We start from the raw sequence: 24,113 nt of genomic DNA, 5'->3' as shown, positions 1-24,113 counted from the left end.
ACAGAAAGAACTGATCATAGGCATATTCTAACTTTAAAAAAACAAACAAACAAAACAAAACAAAAAACCTCTTAATTTATTTAAGAAAGAGAGAGAGAAGGAGAGAGAATGCATGCATGAAGAGATGCATGCATGAACAGAGAGAGGAGCAGAGGAGGAGGGAGAGGGACAAGCAGACTCCCTGCTGAGTGCAGAGCCCAAGGAGGAACTCCATTTTATGACCTGGACACTGAGATCATGACCTGAGACTAAATCAAGAGTGAGATGCATGACCAACTGAGCGACCCAGGCACCCCCGTAAGATTTTTAAAGAAAATGGAAGATAATGTATTCCCCCAAAAGACGTGATTTGGAAAAATCCTTATATTGGGAAAAAAAATTCAAATATAGCTATCTAATCAAATTGTTTACCCTCAATATGTATCATATCTTCTAACTGATGAACGATTTTACATACATCTGATCTTAGGCAGCCAACTTTTCTGCTGTTTGCATGATGAATCAAAACTTAGTGTTGTGAGATGTTGAGAAAAAAATTCAACCAAGGTGACACAATATTGTGATACTATTTCTTTACTACCTAAGAATTAATTTCACTTTCAATAAGTCTGTTCATTCCATAGGTTACAACACTAGTCACATTAATTACCATGCTTGTAAAACCTCTATATCACACTATACTTACAGAAGCAGAGGATTTGGATGCCTGAGTTCAAGAATAAAAATCTCTGGACAATGTGTGTTTAGCATATTGCCCTACTGGAAAATCAGTTTAACTTAACCTAAGCGTTCTCATTCAGTCAGAGCCAATATTCCCTTTTTTATAATAAATATTTTGAAAAGCCCTCTTGAGTATGCTGAAATGACATCTATAAATAGTACTACTTACCTACATACATTAAGCAGAAGGTGCCAGTGGCCCACCCACATCCTCCCAGAACTCAGAGTTCCAGTACCTGCCCACCCACAACATTCTCCAGCAAATCCCTTTATGGGATTCTACCTCAGGGTATTCTCTCAGCCTGCACAGGCAAGAAAGGCTGGGGAGTTAATCCTCTAGGAGCAGTCCTCAAATAGCCACAGGTGGAAGTGAAAGATAAATGGCCCAGCTTCCCCCATTCCCTAGAGGGGACTTGTTCAGCACTCCATGGCAGGAGTGAGCTGCTGCCCACAGTGGTAACTTGCTTATAACCTGACTCTTGGCTGCCTTCCCTTCCATCTCTCACTTCCCCATTCCTCTGCCAGTACTCTCTGTCCTAACCTCCTAAATAAAGTACTTGTACACAAACCCTTGTTTCAGGGTCTCTTTCAGGGGAACCCAAATCAAGATGCTACATCAATTTTTTAAAATCAATATAATGCCCCAGGGGTAATATGAAAGAGATATAAAAGGAAAGTGACAAAGTCAAGTTCTGTTTTCAACATGTATATATTCAGGCATGACTACATATTGCCTAGTGTCACACACAGTGAATTAAACAGCAAGAAAGGAAGTAGTCAGATAGTTGTTTTCTTACATGGAAATACTAATGAAGGGGACATCTGCAAATGCAGACTCACACAAGTGCACCATGTTGCCAACTACCATAAGTGGTGCGGCCACCAATGGCATGATTTCCTCAGGCACTCTTGGCAAAATGCTAAGCACACTAAGTACTAACTTCCCTTAATTTTCATGGTGGTTCACTAATATGTTGAAAGCAAAAGGTCTGTTTTTAATGTACCCTGTTGTTTATAAATAGGTCTTATTTATATGACTATTGAGCAAAACAATGCATAAAACATCATGCAGGATAAGGAACAGATTCTTAGTGTATCCCTAGTCAGCCCACATGTTGTAGCATCTCTAGTCCTGCCCACAAAATACCAGTAGCACCCCTGAGTCACCCCACAATCATTTTGATTGTTTCAAATCACCCTCACTAAAAGCTCCTTACAAGGTAGTACTTTGGAGTGCCTTGAGTTTCAATAATAATAAATACATTCATACATACAAATAAAAGACATAAAATAGCAGAGGAAAGGGAAAAAGGCACTGAATTTAAAATTTCCGAATTTAAATCCCACCTCTACTTTTTGTTAGAGGTAAGACCTTAAGCAATTTACTTATGGTCCTACTGGCTCATTTTCCTCATCTGTAAAGTGGGAGAAACAACACTCCAGCTCAGATTGTTCAGAGACTAAATGAGTAAAACACAATGCCTGGCACAAACTGATGGTTCAAAAATATTAGCTGTTCTTATTACTATGTTTCCTGACTAAATGATCTAATTTAAGCATGTCTCTGACCAGAAGGCATGGATTGAGTTCAGGTGTATGACTACAAGTTTTCCAGGCATGGTTTGTGAATTTATCATCATTCCATGCTCTCCTTCCTTCTCATCTTTGCTGTCCACCTTTGGTCGCTTGTTATTGCCAGTAATAATACCTGATGAGAGTATTAGTTGAGATTTTGTACCCCTATACCCAATTAGAATATCTTATAAAAGGCAAGCATAGAGAAGAAAGAGGAAAGAAAAGTCCTGATTTAGCCTTTTTCTCCCCTCTTTGGCTAAATCAAAGAAACACAGGGAGCTAGCTGGACAATTTGAATAACAAATGAGATGATGTATAGGAACACACTGTTGTAAACTGTAAAGCGAAGTACAAATGAAAAAATGCTTTTGTTCTTGTTATTTATTAATAGTATCATTAGTTACACAGCTGTTAGAACCTCGGGTAGGAAAGACACAAAGACTTAGCATTATCCTTTATAAATGAGATAGCTGAGAACCAAGACTAGATGTTGCTTAAAAAGAGAAGAGGAAAGAAGATCACGCCATGGCTCTGCAGAAGAGGGTGCTTTGAGATGAAGGGCTGGCTAGGAAATGATGGTACCATGTTAGGCAGGGGAGCAGAGGTAACAAATTAAAAGGTCATCTTTTTAATGCTGTAGAAGTCTTCTTGAAGAAGGGACTGCATTGATTGATGTGGCCTGTAATGGAAACTCAGATAATGAAATAAAACCAGCATTTAAAAATTTCAGGCTGAGAACTCATTGTCATGGCAACCCTCTCAGAAGGGAACTTGTATAAGAAAATAAGTTTTAACTTGACTATGCTTTAAAAAGAAAACCTACACTGCAGTGAAACAATTAAATACAGAATTCCAAATTTGCTTATTGCTGGAATGCTTAGTGGAAGCACTGAAATTGTAGGTCCATTGTCTTTTCCATTGGAAGTCATTACTTCTCAAAACCTATGACTCATGGAGGGAAAACCATCTGGTTTTGAGGGATCTCTATTGATATTGGGTGCTTTCTACAAGCAAAGATTTACATTTTTTTCCCACTCAATACATCATCTAGCATGACACTCAAGTAGAAATCACAGTGGTATACACTATGAAAACACTTAATTTTAGTTGTCCATAATCACATAAAACTATCAAATTCATATATCAATTAGTAGTTACACTTCTTGGGAAAATCATTTTTAACCTAAATAAAATCTGGTTTTTATTCAGATTATGATTATTTTTATATCAACACTATTTTCTTATTACATGTTCTTCCTCAAAGAACACCAAACTGGGTAAACTATGTTTTGTCAGTTAAAAGGGGTTTTCCTGAATACCCAGTATCTTTGACCGATATGAATCTATGCCTTTTAACTGATGCTGAAGGCAGAAATCATTGTGATCCTTTTTTGAATGGCTTGGATTAGGTTTCTAAAAGTGAAGCTGATGAATTTGCCATTGAGGAAATTTAAGATCATATTGCAAGAAAGAAATAGAGAGCAAGAAAAACTCACAAAGATCCTTATAAAATATTTCCATGCTTACTTAAAAACAACAAATGATAGTATGATAGTACATAAAGATAGAAATGATAGTATAAGATAATATTTATGCTTTTATAGTGTCTCTTACATCAGTGTTATTAATAACAGTCCCTGTGCAATAGGAATCTTTTCCTCACTGTCTTCATCCCTACACTCACCTCTTTCATTTGTATGTTTTAGGTTAATATACATTCAAATGAATATTCTGTATATGTGAAGTCCTCTTCCAGTCACACAATACCTGTTTCATTTTCTTAGGATAAAGCACTGCCCCAGAAATCAAAATAATACAGTTGTTTGATTTCACCAGCCTGACTTCATTTCTCAAGCCACACATATTAGAATACTGTGTCTCCAAGACCTGGGTACATTCTTCGACACCCACTTTCTCTTTCCCAAGATTTTCCTGAGAAAATCTGTGCCCTCTTTGACTTTTCTTTCAATTTTTTCCCTGTTCCTATTTCTAGTTCATTCTTTTCCTAATTATCCCCTCCATGGTGCCTACATTTTTTGCCTATCTGGAATCAACACTCTCAAGATTTCAGAGAATGTATACACAAGTAAATCTGCATATATTTGAATTTTGCCGCAGGGGAATTCATGATTGGACGAAAATAAGTGAATTATATTTGAAGTAGGTTGGAAGAAATAAGGTACATGCACAAACAAGCTCTAGGTCTAGGAAAGATTGGTCAGATTTTTCATTTGAAACTCTTTACGATAAGACAGGAAGATGAATCATGATTGAAATCATAAATTTAAACATTCGTCAGTATTAATAATGCTGTGCTAATTAATAATTCATAGAAGAGATGTGTCGCTGTAAAATGAACCACTAAATTTATTGATTACTTTTATCCTTTTACAACCTAAAGTAAACATGTAGATATATACTGAAAAGGCACCACCAAAAAGAATGGACAGAGGAGAGAAATGTAAGGGAATGTTGTATCTTAAATTAATAAAGGAGTATTATTTTTTTTGATAGTGAAAAATTTTGTCTACAATACATCCAAAAACCAAATAACTACCTTATTTCTAGGTAGTTATGTATAACTATAAATTTTTCTTCTCTATTTAAAAGGTATCTTTTCTTAGCAAAATGGGAGGTAAGTAAACTGTGTATCCCACTGTGGTTTTTATTTCTCCCAAACTTCATCCAGATCCCCTTCTAATTTCCCTCCTCCCTCAGGCTGAGGTGCTAAGCAATTTTATTATCCTCTACTAATTTATTCTGCCAAAGTGAAAAGTAATTTGATAAATTTCTTCATGTTAGGGTATTAGGAAATTAATTTTCTACAGATCTCAAGAGTATTTGCATTTTAAAGGGAAATTGCAGAGAAAGGACAATGCCTGACCATCATAAATTAGTCATTAATTATGGAATTTCAGACATCTGTGATGAGAATCAGAGAATGCTCTCAAATCATACAATGGATATGATGATCTTGTCTATTTATTTGTCTGGACAGGCAGGAGATGGAAACAAATGATATATTTGAAGACAACTATTATATCTTCCAGGGCTTAGGAGATGCTTAAAAATGTCTTGGTAGGGGATGCCTGGGTGGCTCAGTAGGTTAAGCAACTGACTTGATTTCAGCTCAGGTATGATCTCAGGGTCGTGAGATTGAGCCCTGTGTCAGGTTCCTCACTGGGCATGGAGCTTGCTTAAGATTCTCTCTCTTTCTCTCTTTCTGGCCCTCCCTTTCCATAAAAAAAAAAAGTCTTAGTACATGATAAATCTTATTAATATTTTTTGAATAAATAAATGATCACACTATTTGTTTTACCTCTAATAAAATTTTAAAGAGTTCCTTTAGAAAAAAAAAATGAATTCCTTTGGAGAGATAAGAATAAAGCAGAAATCTCTGACCTCTGTGCTGTGATCCCTAAGCTTTTGGTTTAGTTAAACCAAAAGTAGAAAAGTGGTACCTAGCAAATATTTCAATTATTCATGGACATTTCCCTGGGCCATCTGCAGGTAGGCAGGGCTATGCAAATAGTTCTGGCCAATGAAATGGGAGCAGAAATGGTGTGTGTCACTTCTAAACTGAGACAGTAAAAAGTTCATGCATTAGTTTGCAAGGTCTCTGTTCTGTAGCAGCTCAACGGGTTGTCAGTTCAAAAGAGCACAACTATGAGATGATGGATGGAATGTTTTAAGCCAGGGTCTCTGAATGCAGGCCACTGAGATTTTGAGGTTGTTTGTGTTGTAGCACAGCCTTATTGCTGGTCCAGACCATTACAACATTTATCATATTGCTTACATATTTACCATATTGCTACATATCTACTACCCCACCTTAACTAGTTAATCCTTACTCATTTTTGTAGTTTTGCTGTAAAATGACACATAGTTGGAGAAACCATAATGATATAAGACTATTTGTGAAAAGTTAGAGATTAGACTATAAATTTAAGACAGTTAAGTGTGGTGACAAAATTAGTATAATTCAATTCAATGCATCTACTGAGCAGTAAAAGTCTATGGTGTGCTCTGTATTGTCAATACAAATATGAGTTGGTAATACCAACAATCATATTATTAATTATTATAAATAAGATAATATTAATAGTTATAAACAATATTAATAATAGTGGTTTTTTTAAAAAATTCTATCCATTTATTCATGAGAGACACAGAGAGAGAGAGAGAGGCAGAGACACAGGCAGATGGAGAAGCAGGCTCCATGCAGGAAGCCCAATGCAGGACTCGATCCCAGGATACCGGGATTAGGCCCCAAGCCAAATGCAGACTCTTAACCACTGAGCCACCCCGGCGTCCTTTTTTTTTTTTTTCCTCTTAAGATTCTATGCATTTATTTTAATTGACTAAATAAATATAATATTATGAGATAACAGAAAATATGTATTGGTCTCAGACCCCAGTTCTTGACACAGAGCTCCTAAAACTTTTGAAATGTCCTGAGTAATAAGAACCCTAGGAGGATTTCTTATTCTAATAAAATACTTGTCTTTGACTCCTTCCCTTATATAGGGTTCCTAAAACCCTTGCAAATTTCTGAATGATAAGAGCACTAGGGGTATCTTTTGCTTTAATGAGGCAGCTCTTGGTGGGCTCCTGGATAGCTCCTATGGGGGGGGGGTGTTCACTGGAAAGGCCAAGCAATGATTAGAAGCTTGAAATTTTCAGCCTTGCCCCTTATCCCCCAGAGAAGGGCTAGAAATTGGAGTTAATGATTGATCATGTCTATGAGAGGAAATCTCCATAAAATTCTAAAAGTGCAGGGTTCAGAGAGCTTCCGAGTTGGCAAAGACAACCACACTGGAAGGGTAAAGCTCCCCTTACCCCCCCACAGCTCCACAGGGACAGAAGCTCCTGTGGTTGGCTCTCCCACCCCAGACCCTGCCCTATATACCTCTTTATCTGGATTGTCTTCTATATCCTTTATCATATCCTTTAATAAACTGGTAAATGCAAGTGTATCCTTGAGTTCTGTGAGTCTCTCTAGCAAATTAATTGAACACTAAGGTCACTGGGCCATAGATCTATAGCTGGTAGATTCAGAAACATTGGTTATAATCCAAGCTTACTACTGACATCTAAAGGGTTTAAGTGTGTGTGGAGGGGGGTTGGAGGATAGGTAACCTTGTGGGACTGAGCACTTAACCTAGGGTATCTGACACTATAGTGTCAAAATCATGTTAGGATTTTAGGATACCCAGCTGGTGTCCCAGAGAATTGCTAGGTATGGAGAGAAACCTCCACATATCCAGTGACCAGAAGTGAAGTGTTTTGTGTAAATAGCAAAGGAAATTCACAGGGAATAAATGGACAAGCAGGAAGAACACATTTTCCCTTACACCGGAGAAGGAAAATAAATGAGTTTTGTCATTACAAATGTACTAACTGAGTTCTTGATAATAATTTCTTTCTGGTTTAACAACATCAAGAGATGACATGATAAATGTCTAGAAGTCTGGTTTTCAGAATAGATGTCAAAGCAAGAGCGATCTCAATCTCCTAAATTTGCCATATCATAAAATGTGAAAATAACTTATGCTTGAAATAATATTGCCAAATATTTTTATAGAGAATCACATTATCCCAGTTATCTTAAATCCATTATCTTGACTGAGCCCCATAACAGCCTCTTGAGTTAGACAGATCTGAGACTATACTAATAGTTTACTGATTCTTTGTATGTGGAAACTGAGGCCACAAAATATTGGCATGGCTTGTCCATGGTCACACAGTGACAACTGGTAAACCAAACACTAAGCAGCTCTGATAAAAGGGTTTATGAGAAATTTTCTGTGACATGTATATAAATGAGCTCAAGTTGTTTATTTTCCATCCTAATAGCCAGGCTTTTCATATCAAACATATCTCTTCATCTATTATAATAAGTCTATATAGTACAAGCCTATACATTAAAACATATATCTAATTGTAATCAATTTCTAAGAATTTTCCATTTTCCCTACATAATGAGAAATTGATGACATCAGTAATATAATTTTTTTAGCATTATATTTTTTTTTGACACTGGTCAAGAACATGATATTCCATATAAGATAGAAAGCTCATTTCCTTCTTTAAGAAAAAAGAGAGGGGGCTCCCTGGATGGCTCAGCGTTTAGCACCCACTTTCTGCCCAGGGTGTGATCCTGGAGTCCCGGGATCGAGTCCCATATCGGGCTCCCTGTATGGAGCCTGCTTCTCCCTCTGCCTGTGTCTTTGCCTCTCTCTCTCTCTCTGTGTCTCTCATAAATAAATAAATAAAATCTTAAAAAGAAAAAGAAAAAGAAAAAAGAGTGGAAAGGAAGGAAAGAAGGTAGGAAGGAAGGCAGGCAGGCAAATAGATTTTTTTGTGTGTGAATAAAAGACAAGACATTTGATAGAAACTCCATTCCACCATGCTGTATGTATGTGGTGATTATCTGGACATTTTGCTTCACGTTTTGTAAATATTTTCCATCTCCATTTTTATTTTTTAATATTGAAGTGACTTTAGTTTAGCACCACCTGCTAACTTAGCACCAAGTAAGATGTAATTAACCCCTCAAAATAATCATCTAAAATAGATAGACCTAATTCCAATCCCAGGGTGATTAGAGCATTGTTTTTGTCCATCTGCGGGTCATCTGATAAAAGTCAATTAAACTTAGTCCATAATTCCCCCACTCCTTACCTAACGGTGGCAAGTAGTGTAATAAAGATATGATTGTTTTAAGATCATTATCTTTAGAGATATTTCTTTTTCCTATTAAAAGAATGGGTGCTGTTTTTAGACTGTTTCTAGTGGGCTAGCATCTTCTTACTTTCTATTGACTTTAGAAAAGAAGTCATTAGAGATGCCAGTGAATTCATTAGTTAATTCTCTTCAGGTCTCAAGGTCTATATTTCCCAAGCTAGAAACTTCTATACATATCCATTTTTCCAAGCACTTCAGCCCCTTGCCTTTTTAATCAATAGGCCATATTGACAAAATTTTAATTATTTCCTAAATGTGCACACCTGTTTTGATTTTCCTTATTTTGCAGTAAAAAACAAAATCAGCCCACTGGTTTAGCAGTTTGCTTTGCTCCATTCTTTTTGAATTTCAGCTTTCTCTTCTAAGACAGAAGGGTCTTACTTATTGATTCATTTTTAAAGAACAAAATTTTAAAAATCAAAGAGTAAGATAAAATATTCTGCTCTGTTAATAATTATGCAGAGATTTAAAAGATTGTATAATTAGCTTGCAAAAAAAAAGTTTTGTTATTTTGAAGAAACTCACCAATCTATCTTGAAAAAGGCACTTCAAAGTTATAATCATGCATGAAAAGTCCAGCAACTATGCAGGGTTATCAAAATGTGTCTGACTCTCAGTGCTCCTTCATGCAAATAATAAAACCTTCACTTCTGTGACCTCCTAAGCAATGCTGATCCATTCAGCCTGCTAAGAAGTCAAGGGTTTAAGTATTTTCCTTCCCCACAATTTCACCAAGGTTATAATCCATGTGAAAAGATCCCAGGGATTCTGTCCAAATTAACTTACTATTGGGTATTTACACTCTCATTTTTCTCATACTTTTATTTTCCTGGTGTAATTGAGATGTAATAAACATAGGATATGTTGCAAAGGAAAAGCAGGTGAATAAATACTTCCAAATCCAGCTCAAAGACTTCCTTTCATCCCAGCCTACTGGTAAGGAAATAGATTAGATCCACATTTTTTGAACTCTGTCTAAATTGATAAAACTTAGAAGGGATGTGGCATACCCAGCCACAGACTACTAGTTTAAGAAGAACCAAATAGACTGAAAAGACAGCAACTTTTCAGTTAAAATGAACACATGCACACTTTCTTCAAATCTAATGGTACTATGGATGGCAGAAAGTAGACAGGATGGCTCCATTTGTATGAGTCTAAAGTTTTAAATCCCAAAACATCACAAACAATTAAGCAAATATTTAGGGTATACAAAAGAATGGAGTCATGATAACCAGTAGCACATCACTTACTGAGAATCTTAACCTTAGTTTTCCAAATTTTAGAAATGATTTCCTACCCTTATTTTGAATAAGATCATTTTCCCAAATACAGAGGCTGGAAGAATAAGAAATAAGAAACAGAAAAGTACTTACAACTGATCGGATGTTATTTTCTTTCATCAGCTTCAGAGATGATTTATAGCAATTTGCGAGGTCTTCCTTGTGGGAACCATTAATATGGCCTCTGGCTATTGGTCCTACAGTATGGATGACATCTGCACATGCAAAAAGAAGAAGAAATAGCATAAGCAACGTATTTTTCACTTTTCGCGTAATTGGTGCTTTATTTACTGTAGGTATTTGTGTTGGAGCCCAGAGACAAGCAAGCTAAGAATTACTGATGTTGCAAATGCCTCCCTGGTAAAAGATTTTATATAGCACAGCCTCATAAAGCAGGCAGTTGCCCAGGAAGGTGATAATTGTGAAAGGGCATCCCCTACCAGTAAGTTATTTCATCATTGGTCAGATCCAAGTGAGACAGATTATAATACAAAATGTGAATAATTGGCACCCTGGCAAAAGACAAATCCTTGGTGGGAAATAAACTGAGAAATAATTGCCTGGAAAATGAGCGTTCTCAATTGACATGGGAAAAAAAAACCCATCACATCACTTCACATCACTTTACTTATAAATAAGGCAATAGTTTCAGCCATTGTACACAATAAAAAAGGACAAATTTCTGAAAATGTGCCAAGATAATTTATAACAATCAGCAATAAACTTAAAAGGAATAACTTTAAAACATCTCTACCAATTTTAAAGTGGAATCTACCAATCCTCATATATATGACATATGCTAAGGATAATAGCCCCTAATAATTACTTTCTATTTTTTACTATATTAAAACTTTCAAAAAGCAATCTATACTTTCGGCCTCTATATTTAAAACACAGATTTTCTTTTGCACATAAAACCAGTCATTGTTATATTTTGTTAATACGGACACACACATAAACTTTTGCATTTAGAAACATAATGCAATAGCACTGTTTTAGTTTTAAAGTCAATAAGGATCATAAGAAAGAACTACATTATAATCCAAATTACTTGAATGCCTTAGAACGTCTGCTTTCCAGTCTTATCTGTTAATCTGCATTATTTGCCCATCTCATTGATGTAACAAAAACTAATCACCTTTGATCAGAAAGACAAATATGGTCTAATATTATTGGAATATTATAATGAAGTGAAATTATTTGCTTTGGCTAAATAGTACCACTTCATTTCAACAACAATGACAAGATAAGAACATATCACAAAAGTGAGACTATGAAACAGTCTTAACTTGCATAGGAAATTTAAGTAGCAGAAAAGAAGTCACGAAGGGTAAAACCTTTGTTTGCCTGCTAACTATTGAGTGTATTATTTGATGTTCGAGAAAATACCCAAAATGTTGATTTCAACTTTTAGCTCTGAAACAGTATTTAAACACTTGCCAGATGATATTAAAGATGATATCTTGTGATCAAAATAGGCAGAAATGTCACCAGTGAGTTCATGCAGATGCTCTTGCACAGGCAAACCTGGCTTTAAAGTGAGAACCTCAATAACATAGGAGAAGAAAAGGGAGATTAGTTTTATTTAGTAAAATAAAAACAAAAACCCAGCACACAGCGATACCATTTTTTTATAATAAGAGTAACAAATAAGAGCTCTATGTATTTAAGCAATACAAGTTCTGTACCAGCTGTAGTGAGTTTTTATGTGAATATTTCATATTAGCTTCTGTTTTGAAGCAAATACCTCATGAATGAAGATGGAAGGTTATACTAGCTTAACTTCATTTTCCCCTTTGTGACTACCTGTTTGTGTCCAGTTGTGATATTCTAAATCCCCCAATGAATCCAAAGGGAGAGAAGCTATAGAGTAACATCACAGGATTCTACAGGACAGCATTTCCCAAAAGTGGGTAGAGTAAGATGTGGGTTTAAAGGTCAATTATATTTGAGAGTCACTGGATGAAATTAAATCACAACACCTACCTTAGTTCAGGACTTTCAGGATATTTAATATGCAACAATGGATTATGAATCTCAACAAGCAGGGATACAGAATGGAATACATCTGACTATTGGAAAGTATGTTTTGATCTGTTTTATTTTTGAAAGATTGTATTTATTTATTCATGAGAGATACACAGAGAGAGGCAGAGACATAGGCACAGAGTGAAGCAGGCTCCTTGTGGGGAGCCCAATGTGGGACTTAATCCCTGGGCCCAAGATCACACCCTGAGCTGAAGGCAAATGCTCAACCACTGAGCCACCCAGGCAATCTGAAAACTATGTTTTATAGAGTACTTCAAGGGACTAAATTTCCACAAATTTACCTTTGAGAAATGTTGTGCTAGGACAACTCTGGCACCCTCACTGCCATTGTTGAAGGACAAGTCCATGAGTTTTGCCTTGCTTTTTCCCCTCCTCCCCAACTGCCTCTGTATATCAAATACTTAATATATAAAGGTGCAACAGTTTATGACCTTGGATTCCTTATATTATGGATGAAGGTCAAGAGGAAGTGCCTCTTATCTGGGGTCATAAAGATGTGTCTATTTGAGCCAAGTAAAAACAGGGATTCAGAGCATTAATGGGAAAGGGAAAAAGAGAGTCCATAAAAGAAGAAGATAGTGACATTTGAAGAATCCTTTTTCTTTGCTTTTCCCTGTGGACATCGTTGTTCACATGACTTAGGTGGAATTTGTGAAAAATTATTACGTTTCTTCAGTTCTCCATTTAATTTAAAGGTCTGAGGACAAACAGCCAATCAATGAGCCTTCTCCTCAACATCAAAATATTGATCTCTGTATTTTATGCTCTATATTAAACTTACAACATCCAAGATCAAGTGTTATTATCGACCAACACAATGACCTCTCAGATCCACAAAGCTGAAGGTGAATCAATGTGAGGCCCAAAAGTAAATTTCCTTCACTATTTTAATTGTTCATAGCACTCAGAAGTGATTCTTCCACACTGCCAAGTTCTTCTATTCCTGTTACAAAACTCAGGAGGTGTACTTTCCAATTCCAGCTCCAGCCCTACTTGCTAAGTGCCTCAGAAGAAGCCATCCTTTCACTGGCTCCTGCCTTGGTTTCCTTATCCATAAAACAAATTGACTGCTTAGATGATCTCTGTGGTTTATTCTGTGATGTGTGGCATCATTAACATTTACCTTTGTATCAGAGACAGATGGAGTATAAAATGATGCCTGGGCAGTTACAAGAGAACTTAAACAAGTGGCTTGCAAGTTTTATGAGTATTAAGGACACTTTTTTAATATAAAAAATATTATAGACTACCCTTTCACAATAGTAGTTTCAAAATCTATTAATTGAGTACAAGTTCAAGACAAACAGCTGTTATAACATCAACGATGCTTTGCACTAATTTACATTTTATTGAACACAATAGCATCTTGATAGTGGACATGTATATGTGAGATATATGCACCAATCCGTAGATAATGCTTTCACTTGCACATGAATTTGTCTATCCCTTGGCATAAAGAAGATAATGTAAACAGAAGTGTTTAATTCGATTTCTGGTGCATACAGAGGCTCAATAACCAGCAGCAAGAGAGGCAACATCCAAGACATCATATACACACAGGCAGAAATGACAGTCATCATCTCTGCTCTGATGTGGAAAAAATACCACATTTTAAGTCTTGAGGTCTGATTATAAGTCAGAAGTTCTGGATCTGTCACTAATCAGTTATGTGATCTTGGACAAGACACTGTCCTCTTCGAGTTTCTCTTTCCAGGCTAAAAGAAGGATTTGAATAAGATGGCCTCTAGATTCTTTGCTGCTCTCAAATACAATTCCTCTTCTGTTTGCCTATGAAGAATTGATCTATAGATTCTAAGTAGTCTAATTCATTCTTGTCTAGATAAATGAACACCAGTCATGGTTCACATTTCTCAAACATGCTTGTACAAATAAAGCCCAAATTGGTCGATCCCCAAAGACAGTGTTTTAAGTACCTATCGAAATTATAAATGGAGACTCCTTTTGATCCAATGGTTCTATTTCTAGGCATGTATCTTAGATAATATGCTTACTCATATGCAAAATGGCATTTATACAGGTCATTCATTATAACACTGTATATGATAGGCAAAGATTGGAAACAACCTAAATGTGCATCAATAGTGACTAGTAAAATAATTGTACATTTATACAACGAAATATTGTGTTTCTGTAAAAAGAGTAATGAAGGTGTTTACATGTGGATATGGAAAGATATCTGAGATATATTACTAAGTAAAAAAAAATGTAAAGAGGTATAATTAGTATGCTACCATTAGAGTAAAAATATCCCACAGGAAAGAATACAGGTTTCTTTTAGTGAATACCTGCACAAAACATCTCTGGAAGCAGTAACAAGCAATTAATAACAGTGATTCTCTACCAGGGTTGTGATGGAAGCTGCAAAGATGGAGGCATATATGAGAAGGAGACTTTTCACTGTTATATTTTTTTTGTGTGTGTTCAAATTATATGAATATATTACCTACTCAACAATTAAATAAAGCATTAAAACAAAGGGTATGTGGTGTGCTAAACCTTGTTCCTGGATCCCTACCATATCCCTACCATATACAAGTATTGTTATTGTGCTTTATAAAGATGATCTTACATCACTGCAAATATGAAAATATTCTTGAAAAAGATACAATCCTAAGGGATTTAACAGAATGACTCCACTAGATATATCTTTCCTTATTTTTCTATTCTCAATAATCTCTTTATAGAAAGTCATTATTTTCATGGACACCTAGGTGGCTTAGTGGTTGAGCATCTGTCTTCTGCTTGGAGTGTGATCCCAGAGTTCTGGGATCAAGCCCACATCAGGCTCCCTCCGGGGAGCCTGCTTCTCCTTCTGCCTATGTCTCTGGCTTTCTCTGTGTCTCTCGTGAATAAATAAATAAAATGTTTTAAAAAAAAAGTAAATAATTATTTTCAGATAAAAGTAGTTTAAATGGTGGACAAAAGGGTATTTTTTCTCCTATATGTTTAATATCTATCTTTAAAGTTTCACTACAATTTTAATATGCAAATTGAACCCTAGAAATTCTTTAGTAGAAATGTAGTACCGGGATATACATCTTAGATATCTCAGTAACCAAATAATTTTTAATAATAGTTAAGAATTTTTAGAAACAAAAAGGACAATATAGAAAATTTAACCTATTTCCCCCTGTTCAAGGGCACCAGAGAGGCAGAACAAAATGTCCAAAGTCACACATCAATGTGGGGAGGTACAATATCACAATGGCAATGTAATTTTGAATAAATTTTTCTTAAGGTGACTACTTAATGAAGGAAATGGCATACATCTATATATACAAAATTTGACATGTTTATCATGAATCCCATCACTTTAATTTCATAGTTTGTCCATATGCAGATTTTGGTTTGCTATTGCTATGCTTAAAAACAAAACAAACACAACAAAAAGAGATAAAAATACTCAAAACATAGTGGCTTAAGATAGTAACAATTTAAGACAGCAATGTCATTTCTTATGGTTTCTCTGGGTGAGAAATTCTGAAAGGCCTCAGCTAGGGGGTCTGGTGAAAGGTCTCTCACATGGTTGCAGTCAGCCCATGGCTGGCAGTGGAACAGTGGGGGCTATATAGCAACTAAAAGCTGGATGGGCATCTTGCCCTCCTCATGAAGTCTCGGGTGCTCTCCATATGGACTAGTTTGGGTTTCCTTGCAACATGGTGGCCTCAGAGTAGTAAGATTGCTCACATGACAGCTCAAGGCTCCAAATCAAGTATACCAGAGGCAGAAGCTACGTCACTCTTGTAACCCAACCTTAGGAGTCACACAGTATCACTACCACTATCTGTATTGGTTGCAACCATACAAAATCCCACACTTTTCAAGTGGAGACACATAGGCCCCATCTCTTGATGGTAAGAGTAGTAAAGAATTTATGAACATATTTTTAAATGGCCACATCTCAGGACGTCTCAGACACTTGGGCTTTATTTTGGTTAGCATATTTTTAATTAAAGACCTGTGGTGGTTATATTAGAAACCACAGAAAAAGACAATATAATTAAATCTTGTTCCATGTAGTCATTACAGAAAACAGTGTAGAGATACCTCAAAAAATTAAAACTAGAACTACCATATGATCCAGCAATTCTACTACTGAGTATTTATATGAAAGGAATGAAAACATGAACTGAAAAAGATATCTGCACCCCCACGTTCACTGCAGCATTCTTGATAATAACCGCAACATGGAAACAATGTCAGTGTCCACCAATATATAAATGGATAAAGAAAATGTTGTATATATATGCACAGTGGAATGTTATTTAACCATAAAAAGAAAAATCCTGCCATTTTCAAAAATATGGATGGATCTTGACAGCCTTATGCTAAATGAAATAGGTCAGACAAGGAAAGCAAAGACTTCCACATTTCATTTTTATGTGGAATCTAAAACAACAAAAACAATAATAACAAACCCAAAATACAAAGAACATATTGGTTGCCAGAGGTAGAGGTTGGGGGGGTGAGGTCACAGAATTGGATGAAGGAGGTCAAAGGTACAAGCTTCCAATTACAAAATAGATAAGTCCTGGGGATGTCATGTACAGCATGGTGATTGTAGTTTATAATACTATATTGCATACTTGAAAGTAGCTAAGAGAATAAATCTTAGATGTTTTCATGAAAATAAAAAAATCTATTTCCAGTGTTTTCTCAGACCTATTATCTGAATAAGTCAATGACTGATTTAATAAAAATCAGAGCTCGAGAAAGATTGAATTAATATATTTATTAATTGTAAATACAATCTAATTTGGAGATTACAGTGTAATTGTAGCTCTGCCTAGCCCAGCACTGGTTTTGTTGCTTCTTCTATACTCAAAGCTGGCAGGAAGCTGTGGGTAAAGGAAAGGTAGGGACGGCTGTTATAGAATCAGCATCATATCTACCTGTGAGCAATAAAGGCAATGTTATTTCCCTGAAATGCCCAGCTTCTCATTCAAGAAAGGAAAGACGACCTTCAAATATTTGAGGTCCTTTCTTATACGAGTGAGGAAAACCGAGACAAAACAGCAATGCAATTTGTACATTTAATCAACATTTCAAATGCAAGCCCTTGAAGAGGTATGGAAAATGAGATGGCAGGTCCTTTTGTGCTTTATCAGACTAAAGTGTGGCAAGACAAATGAAAGCTGTTTTTGCTCATCTATTCCAGAAATCAATCAGTCTATAAATCACCTCTTTTGTTTTGAAGCTATAACCACCACCTTGCGTCCCCCCACCTCATTTTATCCTGGGAAATTAGTCTGAACTATATAGAAAAGGGAAGTAGGATAGGTTTTCTTTGAAGGGGGTGTGGGGGAGAGCATGTTTTCATCTCCAGAAGTGTAAATTGAAAAATGTGTGATTGGAATGCCAAATAAGATTTGAAAGCAGTAGAATTATTTACAAAGATTCAATCAGACTTATCCCTGGGGGAGGGAGGGGGAGGAGAAAGAAAGAAAGGGAAAAAAATCAGCAAAACATTCTGTGAAAAAGTATTAGCATAATGAATTTTAAAACAAATGAGAGAACACATATAGGTTGCTCTCATCGTTTTCCATTTGAGAAGCAACTGTGCTACATCCAAACTGTTAATGAACAGTCAGACCAGTGTAGAATCAATTACATGTTGCTTTCATTGACTCCACTCCTGTATTCATAAGCATAATCGGTCCATCTAACAGACTGCATAATGATACAGTACCCTGTCAATCATATTCAAATTGCATGAATTTTAAGGAGAAAACCAATGCGCAGAGTTAAATTGATTTTCTTTTCTAAAGATAAAACCACATATCCAGGCACTAAAGGTACTATTTGTAAATCTTATTGGCCAATTTATATGATAAGCACTACCAATCTATGACCTGAAACAGCACACTTGAAGTTCAGTAAACAGGAAATTGAATTAGCACCTGACAGCATTATGAAGTAAATGCTGCCTTTTCTCTCCATATAGGTCATTGTTTCCATATACACATTTTCAAAACTTGTTTTTGTTATATTTCAAAAAACAATTGTCTATAAGATGTTCCTTTTCAATCTGTAGCAGACATCAGTTAGAATGTACTTCAACCATTGCCTTGCAGGTTTCTAAGTTTGGATTATTCTCTCCCCCACTTCTTCAGCTGCATGATGGATTTCTTTCAATGCCCAGAAACACGACAGTCACCCAGCTCTTTACATGAGTTTGGGACAAACTACCACGTACAGTGTCATTTCCTTGCCCATTTTCCTTGGGGGTCTGTGAGTTAACAATTTGTTTTCACTGTTTTTAGTTACAGTTTTAGTTGACCTCTCTTAGCCTCCTTGGAGCTATGATTCCCTAAATAAGATGTCTATGTCTGAGATTACATACATAGTAGCTGAACAGCTTTTGTATTTTGCAGCTGATAAATGCACAGTCAAATGAATGCACCCAGCTCAAGTCGAAGTTTGATCCCATTTTTTACATGAAAATGTAATGATGTTGCCACGTTTTGGACATCATGTGCTGATAATATGTTTCATGCTTCATTGACTTTAAAATTGTAAGGTGTTAAGCTTAAATTATGAGGTTTAAATTATAAAATATTATTTGAGCAATTTCTACTAAGATGTTACCCTCTATATTAAAGAGAGAGAGAGAGAGAGAGAGAGAGAAGGAAGAGGCAAATCTTATCTTTAATAGTTTATTAATTCTCCCTCTTCCGACAAAAATCTATTTAAGGTTGATCTTGCTGATGAGGCTGTCTCCTGTTTCAAATGGATCCCTTATATATAAGGGTCCATTTTTCAATAACACAGATTGAAATTTTTGTAAAAGGGGTATACTGTGGTCAGCCATTTATAGAATCTTTGGGATTCCACAGGGTATTGGGGGCATCTGCATTACAATAGTGTTATTTCTAACAGAGAGGGGTCTCAGAAAGACTGTGGGAAGCTGAATTATCTGCAAAATTCCAACATTTCACATCATTTTAGAATGAACCAAAAGAGAACACATCTGAGAAGGAAGTGAGTCAAATGCATGGCATTTCTAATGCTCACTTGCAGGGGTGAGAGGAGGTAGAGGTCCAGATAGACAATATGACTTTTTCAAGGAAGATAATAAGATCTTTGTTCCAGTTCAAGGGATGGGCAGAAATTTGCAGCATTTTTAGAGAGATGCAAAACCAGCACTTTATTAAGATGCAATGGGAAAGAAGGATTTAAGAATCCTACTTAATGGGTAAAAATAAGTGAATGTTAGTCATCCCCACCCGCTTTCCCGCCCCTCCCACTGTAACGGCAATTCTACAAATGGAGAATCTAGGCTAGGACTAAAGTGTGCAGGGGGGGTCATTGTCAAGACACAAAAGCTGATGCTGTGGTTGCATGTGCTGGCCTGTTACTAGCTTTCCTTTATTGCTCCCTTATCAACACAAGTCTGAACAAGAAAGACTACTAAGATCATTCACTCAGTCATTAATTTTGTTCGTTATTCAATAAATATTCATTGAGAATCCACTGTATACCAGGTACATAGTACAACCACCCCATTCACTTGCACAAAAGAGGTTTTGTGCTTTCTTGATTCCAGAACTTTCCTGGTGTCAAGAGGACCCCCTCATCTTTGTCTTTCACAATACTTTCCATTCTATAAAACCTAAAGAGAGTTTATCTTCATTGAAGACATGATCTATGAGCACTACTACATGAACTAATTTTGAAACTCATTTCTCCTCTTGTCTCCAATATCACTTACGTTTGACTATTTATATGACTTTTAACATCAACATTTCTGTACATACAACTAGTAAGATTCCATCAGTCAGAGTTCTCTAAATAATGCGACATTTTGCCTGAGGAGGCAGAGCATTTCCTCCCTTTGGAGGCAATCAAGTACGATTACATGTGCTCCAAGATTCTTTCTAATTCTGTGGTGCTGTAATTTTGTGTTTCCTGTCTTCATGTAGAGACTCCCTGCTTCCACTGCAGGGAACATGACAAATCTATGTGTGAATCTTTCCTACAAAGCCAAGAACTCTATGGGAACAGTTGGTTAATGGATAATTAGTGAATTTGTGGGTGATTAAACAAAAGTTAGCCTGATATAATCAATCTAATCAGAGATGATATACTGGATTAGAGAAAACAATGAAGTAGAATGGCCAGTCTAGACTGGGCAAAAGATGGAATGTAGTTATACTGGTTCATGTCATTCAACATACATTTTTATGGAACTGAGAATCTATTTCTTCACAGAAAAAATCAACATAGCTTTATCAAAAATTTCCTAATAAATGTGCAATAGAAGATTTTTAAAAAGACTAAACCCATCATACTCCAACAAGAGCTGTGAGTTTCTTTCCAAAGATTTTCAATAGGGAGAAAGAAAGTGTGGTGACTCCTTTGCCTTTTTTTGCAGAAGGTAATTAAATAAATGCATTTTTAAAACGTGTCATTTTCCTCATCTGCATATAGCTCATTTTAGAGTAAATTTACTTTGTTCTAGAGATTGGTTTTGGCTCTTAAATGACAAAATGGAAAATGACAGATTCTCTACATATCTCAAAAATTAATGGAATCACCATTTGCGTTTCTTCAAAAAGTGACATCTAGGTATAATGAACCTACCTCTCCATGAAAATAAACCAATCTTAGTTTCTCTTAGAGACCAGTGCAGTCATTAGCTCTAGACTATAGTTTTTTTTTTCTTTTAAGATTTTATTTATTTATTTATGAGAGACACACACACACAGAGAAACAGGCAGCGACACAGGCAGAGGGAGAAGCAGACTCCATGCAGGGAGCCTGATGTAGGATTTGATTCCGGGACTCCAGGATCACATCTTGGGCCGAAGGCAGGCACTAAACCACTGAGCTACCCAGGTATCCCCTAGACTATAAGTTTTCTGTACAACATTTACACCTGTACTGTCATTTTGGTTCCACTCTCATGATACATACATCCACACCAGATTCTACACCTAATTTTCTAAAGGAACACTTGTATTTAGAAAAGACAATGAGAAGGAGAGAATATTTTAAGAATTAGTTTAGCATATATTCTAAAAGAAAGAATATGTGGAAATTCCTATACTGAGAAGCTACATTTTCCAGGAGTTTGCTTATACAAATTCAGCAGTACAAACAAGGGTAAAGGAGGGTAAGAATGACAAAATACTTAAATAATAAGGATAATTTCACTAAGCATTTTCACAATGAGTGTTTGCTCTAGCATGAGCATGAATAGGTGGCTTAGACTGCCTGAATCCAAAAGATCAGTCTACCTCCCCACCTTCCTCTCAGAGATGGTTGGTTCATTGTGCAAGATAGGAGCTGTTTTCAAACTCTTTGATTTCAAGACCTCTTTACACTCTTAAAAATAATTTAAGAACAAAAAGAGGTTTTGTTTCAGTGAACATATCCATCACCCAAGAAAATAAAAGCACATACTATTAACTATCAGAAAAATGATGTTATCACATGTCATGTAACCTTTGGAAAGCTGTACTATACCCTCAAGAGAGGAAGAAAGGAAGAAATATAAATAACCTGTAAGTATAATATGAACATGGTATTGACCATATCCCCCCTGAAAGAGGGGTCCCCAGACCATACTTTGAGAACTGCTATACTACAGATCCTGCTGTACAGATCTAGTAAAACTATTTCCTTTTCTAATGCAAAATGGACATCACTAAATACTTTATCTGATCCTCAAGTTTGAAGAAACAGTGATCTCTCTCAACTGTATAGGGGGAAGACCAGATGGACAGGACTTAAGAAATGGTATTTCTCTGCTTCAACTATTATGTGAGTTACAAAATTTTTAAAAGAATAATCTTAACTAAATGCATTTTTTTTGTCTTTTGTTCAGTCTTTAGAACCTAGACTGATACTTCTTTCCTCTTCTGTGAGATGGTGCTCAGGTCACTTCTATTTATCAGCTTCTTGAGAATGGAGAAATATTTCTTAAATAGGCAGCTTATAAGGACTCAGGGAAGAAAGGCTAAGATGACTGCTCCCAGACCAACTGATTTCAGTAGAAAAGAAAATGGCAAGAAGAGCTTTTTAAGCAAGAATTCTACAAGACATCATAGGATAAAGAAAATAAGGATCTTTCAGGATCATGAATTCCCCAGGGAAATCACGACAATAGTTTGACTTCCTTGCACTCACTTCTTTGCAGAGTGAGTTGGAAGCTTCTAAAGCAATGGAGAACAGCTAATGTTAAATCCGGTTGGTGGGAATGAAAAGGGAGGTAGATAGTCAAAAAACTTAAAGGTATACTGGCAGAGTTTAATGATAGTTTCAAGGTGCGTGGGAGAAAAGCAAGGTGCGGAGTCAGAATTTATTCAAAGTAACTTCACTCCAGGTGACTAAGGGGATAATAGAAATGGAAAAAACAGAAAAGTAATGGAGGCCTGAATTATTGTGGTGCTAGTCAAGCCTCCTGAAAAATCTATCCTTAACATAAAAATCAAGTGAAGAAGGGGGCCAACAATTAAAAAAGGATTAGTAAAAGAAACAAAAATTGTAAAGTTGAAGATAATAAATTTTCATGTTTCAAGACAGGCTTTTTAAATCTTTTTTTTTTTTTTTTTTTTTTTTTTTTTTTATGATAGTCGCACAGAGAGAGAGAGGCAGAGACACAGGCAGAGGGAGAAGCAGGCTCCATGCACTGGGAGCCCGACGTGGGATTCGATCCCGGGTCTCCAGGATCGCGCCCTGGGCCAAAGGCAGGTGCTAAACCGCTGCGCCACCCAGGGATCCCTCAAGACAGGCTTTTTTTTTTTTTTTTTTTAAATATAACTTTTCTCCTTCCTTGCCTACTTTGGCCCTGGTAGAGCATCACTAAGGGGAAGAGGATATATCACTGAGCCTTTCAAACATGATTCATGTGAGACTCAGATTTAAAGAGGTCAACATGTGCCTCTGCAAAATCATTTAGTGGAAACCATTAATGTAAATCCATGAAAAAACAACAACAAAAAAAAAAAATCAAGAGAACTTTTCACAGTAATTCAGCCAACAAGAATGAAATGTTTGCCTGGATACTTTAATAATTAAGTGAGACTAACATATATTAGAAGAACGAAATATTGGGATGCCTGGGTAGCTCCATGTTTGAGTGTCTGCCTTTGGCTCAGGTTGTGATCCTGGGGTCCTGAGATCAAGTCCTGCATCAGGCTCCCTGCAGGGAGCCTGCTTCTCCCACTGCCTATGTCTCTGCTTCTCTCTCTTTTTCTCTCATGGATAAATGAACAAAATCTTGAAGAAGAAGAAAGAAGAAGAAGAAGAAGAAGAAGAAGAAGAAGAAGAAGAAGAAAGAAAGACCAACCTTTAAATGAATAAGTGACATCTGGTGACTGATGCTTTAGCAATATACTATTATGTAGGCCAATGAATACAAATTCCACTTCTTATTCATAAGTGTAGTGTTATTGAGATAAGATAATTTGGCTGAGGAGGTACTACAATTAGATAAATAAATGAAGTACAAGATGGGCAGCTTGGTATAAGTAGGAAAATAATTATAAAGGCATGTCTAGGGATACCAGAAAAAGATGGTCCCTAGTCTGTGTAATTGTAATCACACTGGATGATATCAGGAAAGAGCAAGAAAACAAGTCTTCATATCTCACTGAAAAAGCCCACTCACCAAATAGGTAAACATGGGCAAATTACTTTCCTCTTCTGCAAAAACTGTTATATTTACTTATCAAGTTTGATATGGGATATAAATTATGTATTATATGTGAAAGC

At 36.1% G+C, this 24,113-nt stretch overlaps 1 protein-coding gene across 1 annotated transcript in view; it reads right to left on the bottom strand.

The window, feature by feature from the left end:
- MACROD2 (mono-ADP ribosylhydrolase 2) overlaps positions 1–24,113 on the bottom strand; it is a 1,896,077-nt gene that overhangs the window by 761,006 nt on the left and 1,110,958 nt on the right. The window contains exon 6 of the mRNA XM_055345329.1: positions 10,419–10,540. Within this exon, the coding sequence (XP_055201304.1) occupies positions 10,419–10,540 (122 nt within the window). The remainder of the gene's footprint in view (positions 1–10,418; positions 10,541–24,113) is intronic.

Source organism: Nyctereutes procyonoides, unplaced genomic scaffold (genome assembly GCF_905146905.1).
Source record: "Nyctereutes procyonoides isolate TBG_1078 unplaced genomic scaffold, NYPRO_anot_genome, whole genome shotgun sequence".
NCBI classification, from domain to species: domain Eukaryota; kingdom Metazoa; phylum Chordata; class Mammalia; order Carnivora; family Canidae; genus Nyctereutes; species Nyctereutes procyonoides.
Note: the sequence above shows the minus strand (reverse complement) of the source record. Positions and strands in the feature narration are given on the sequence as shown.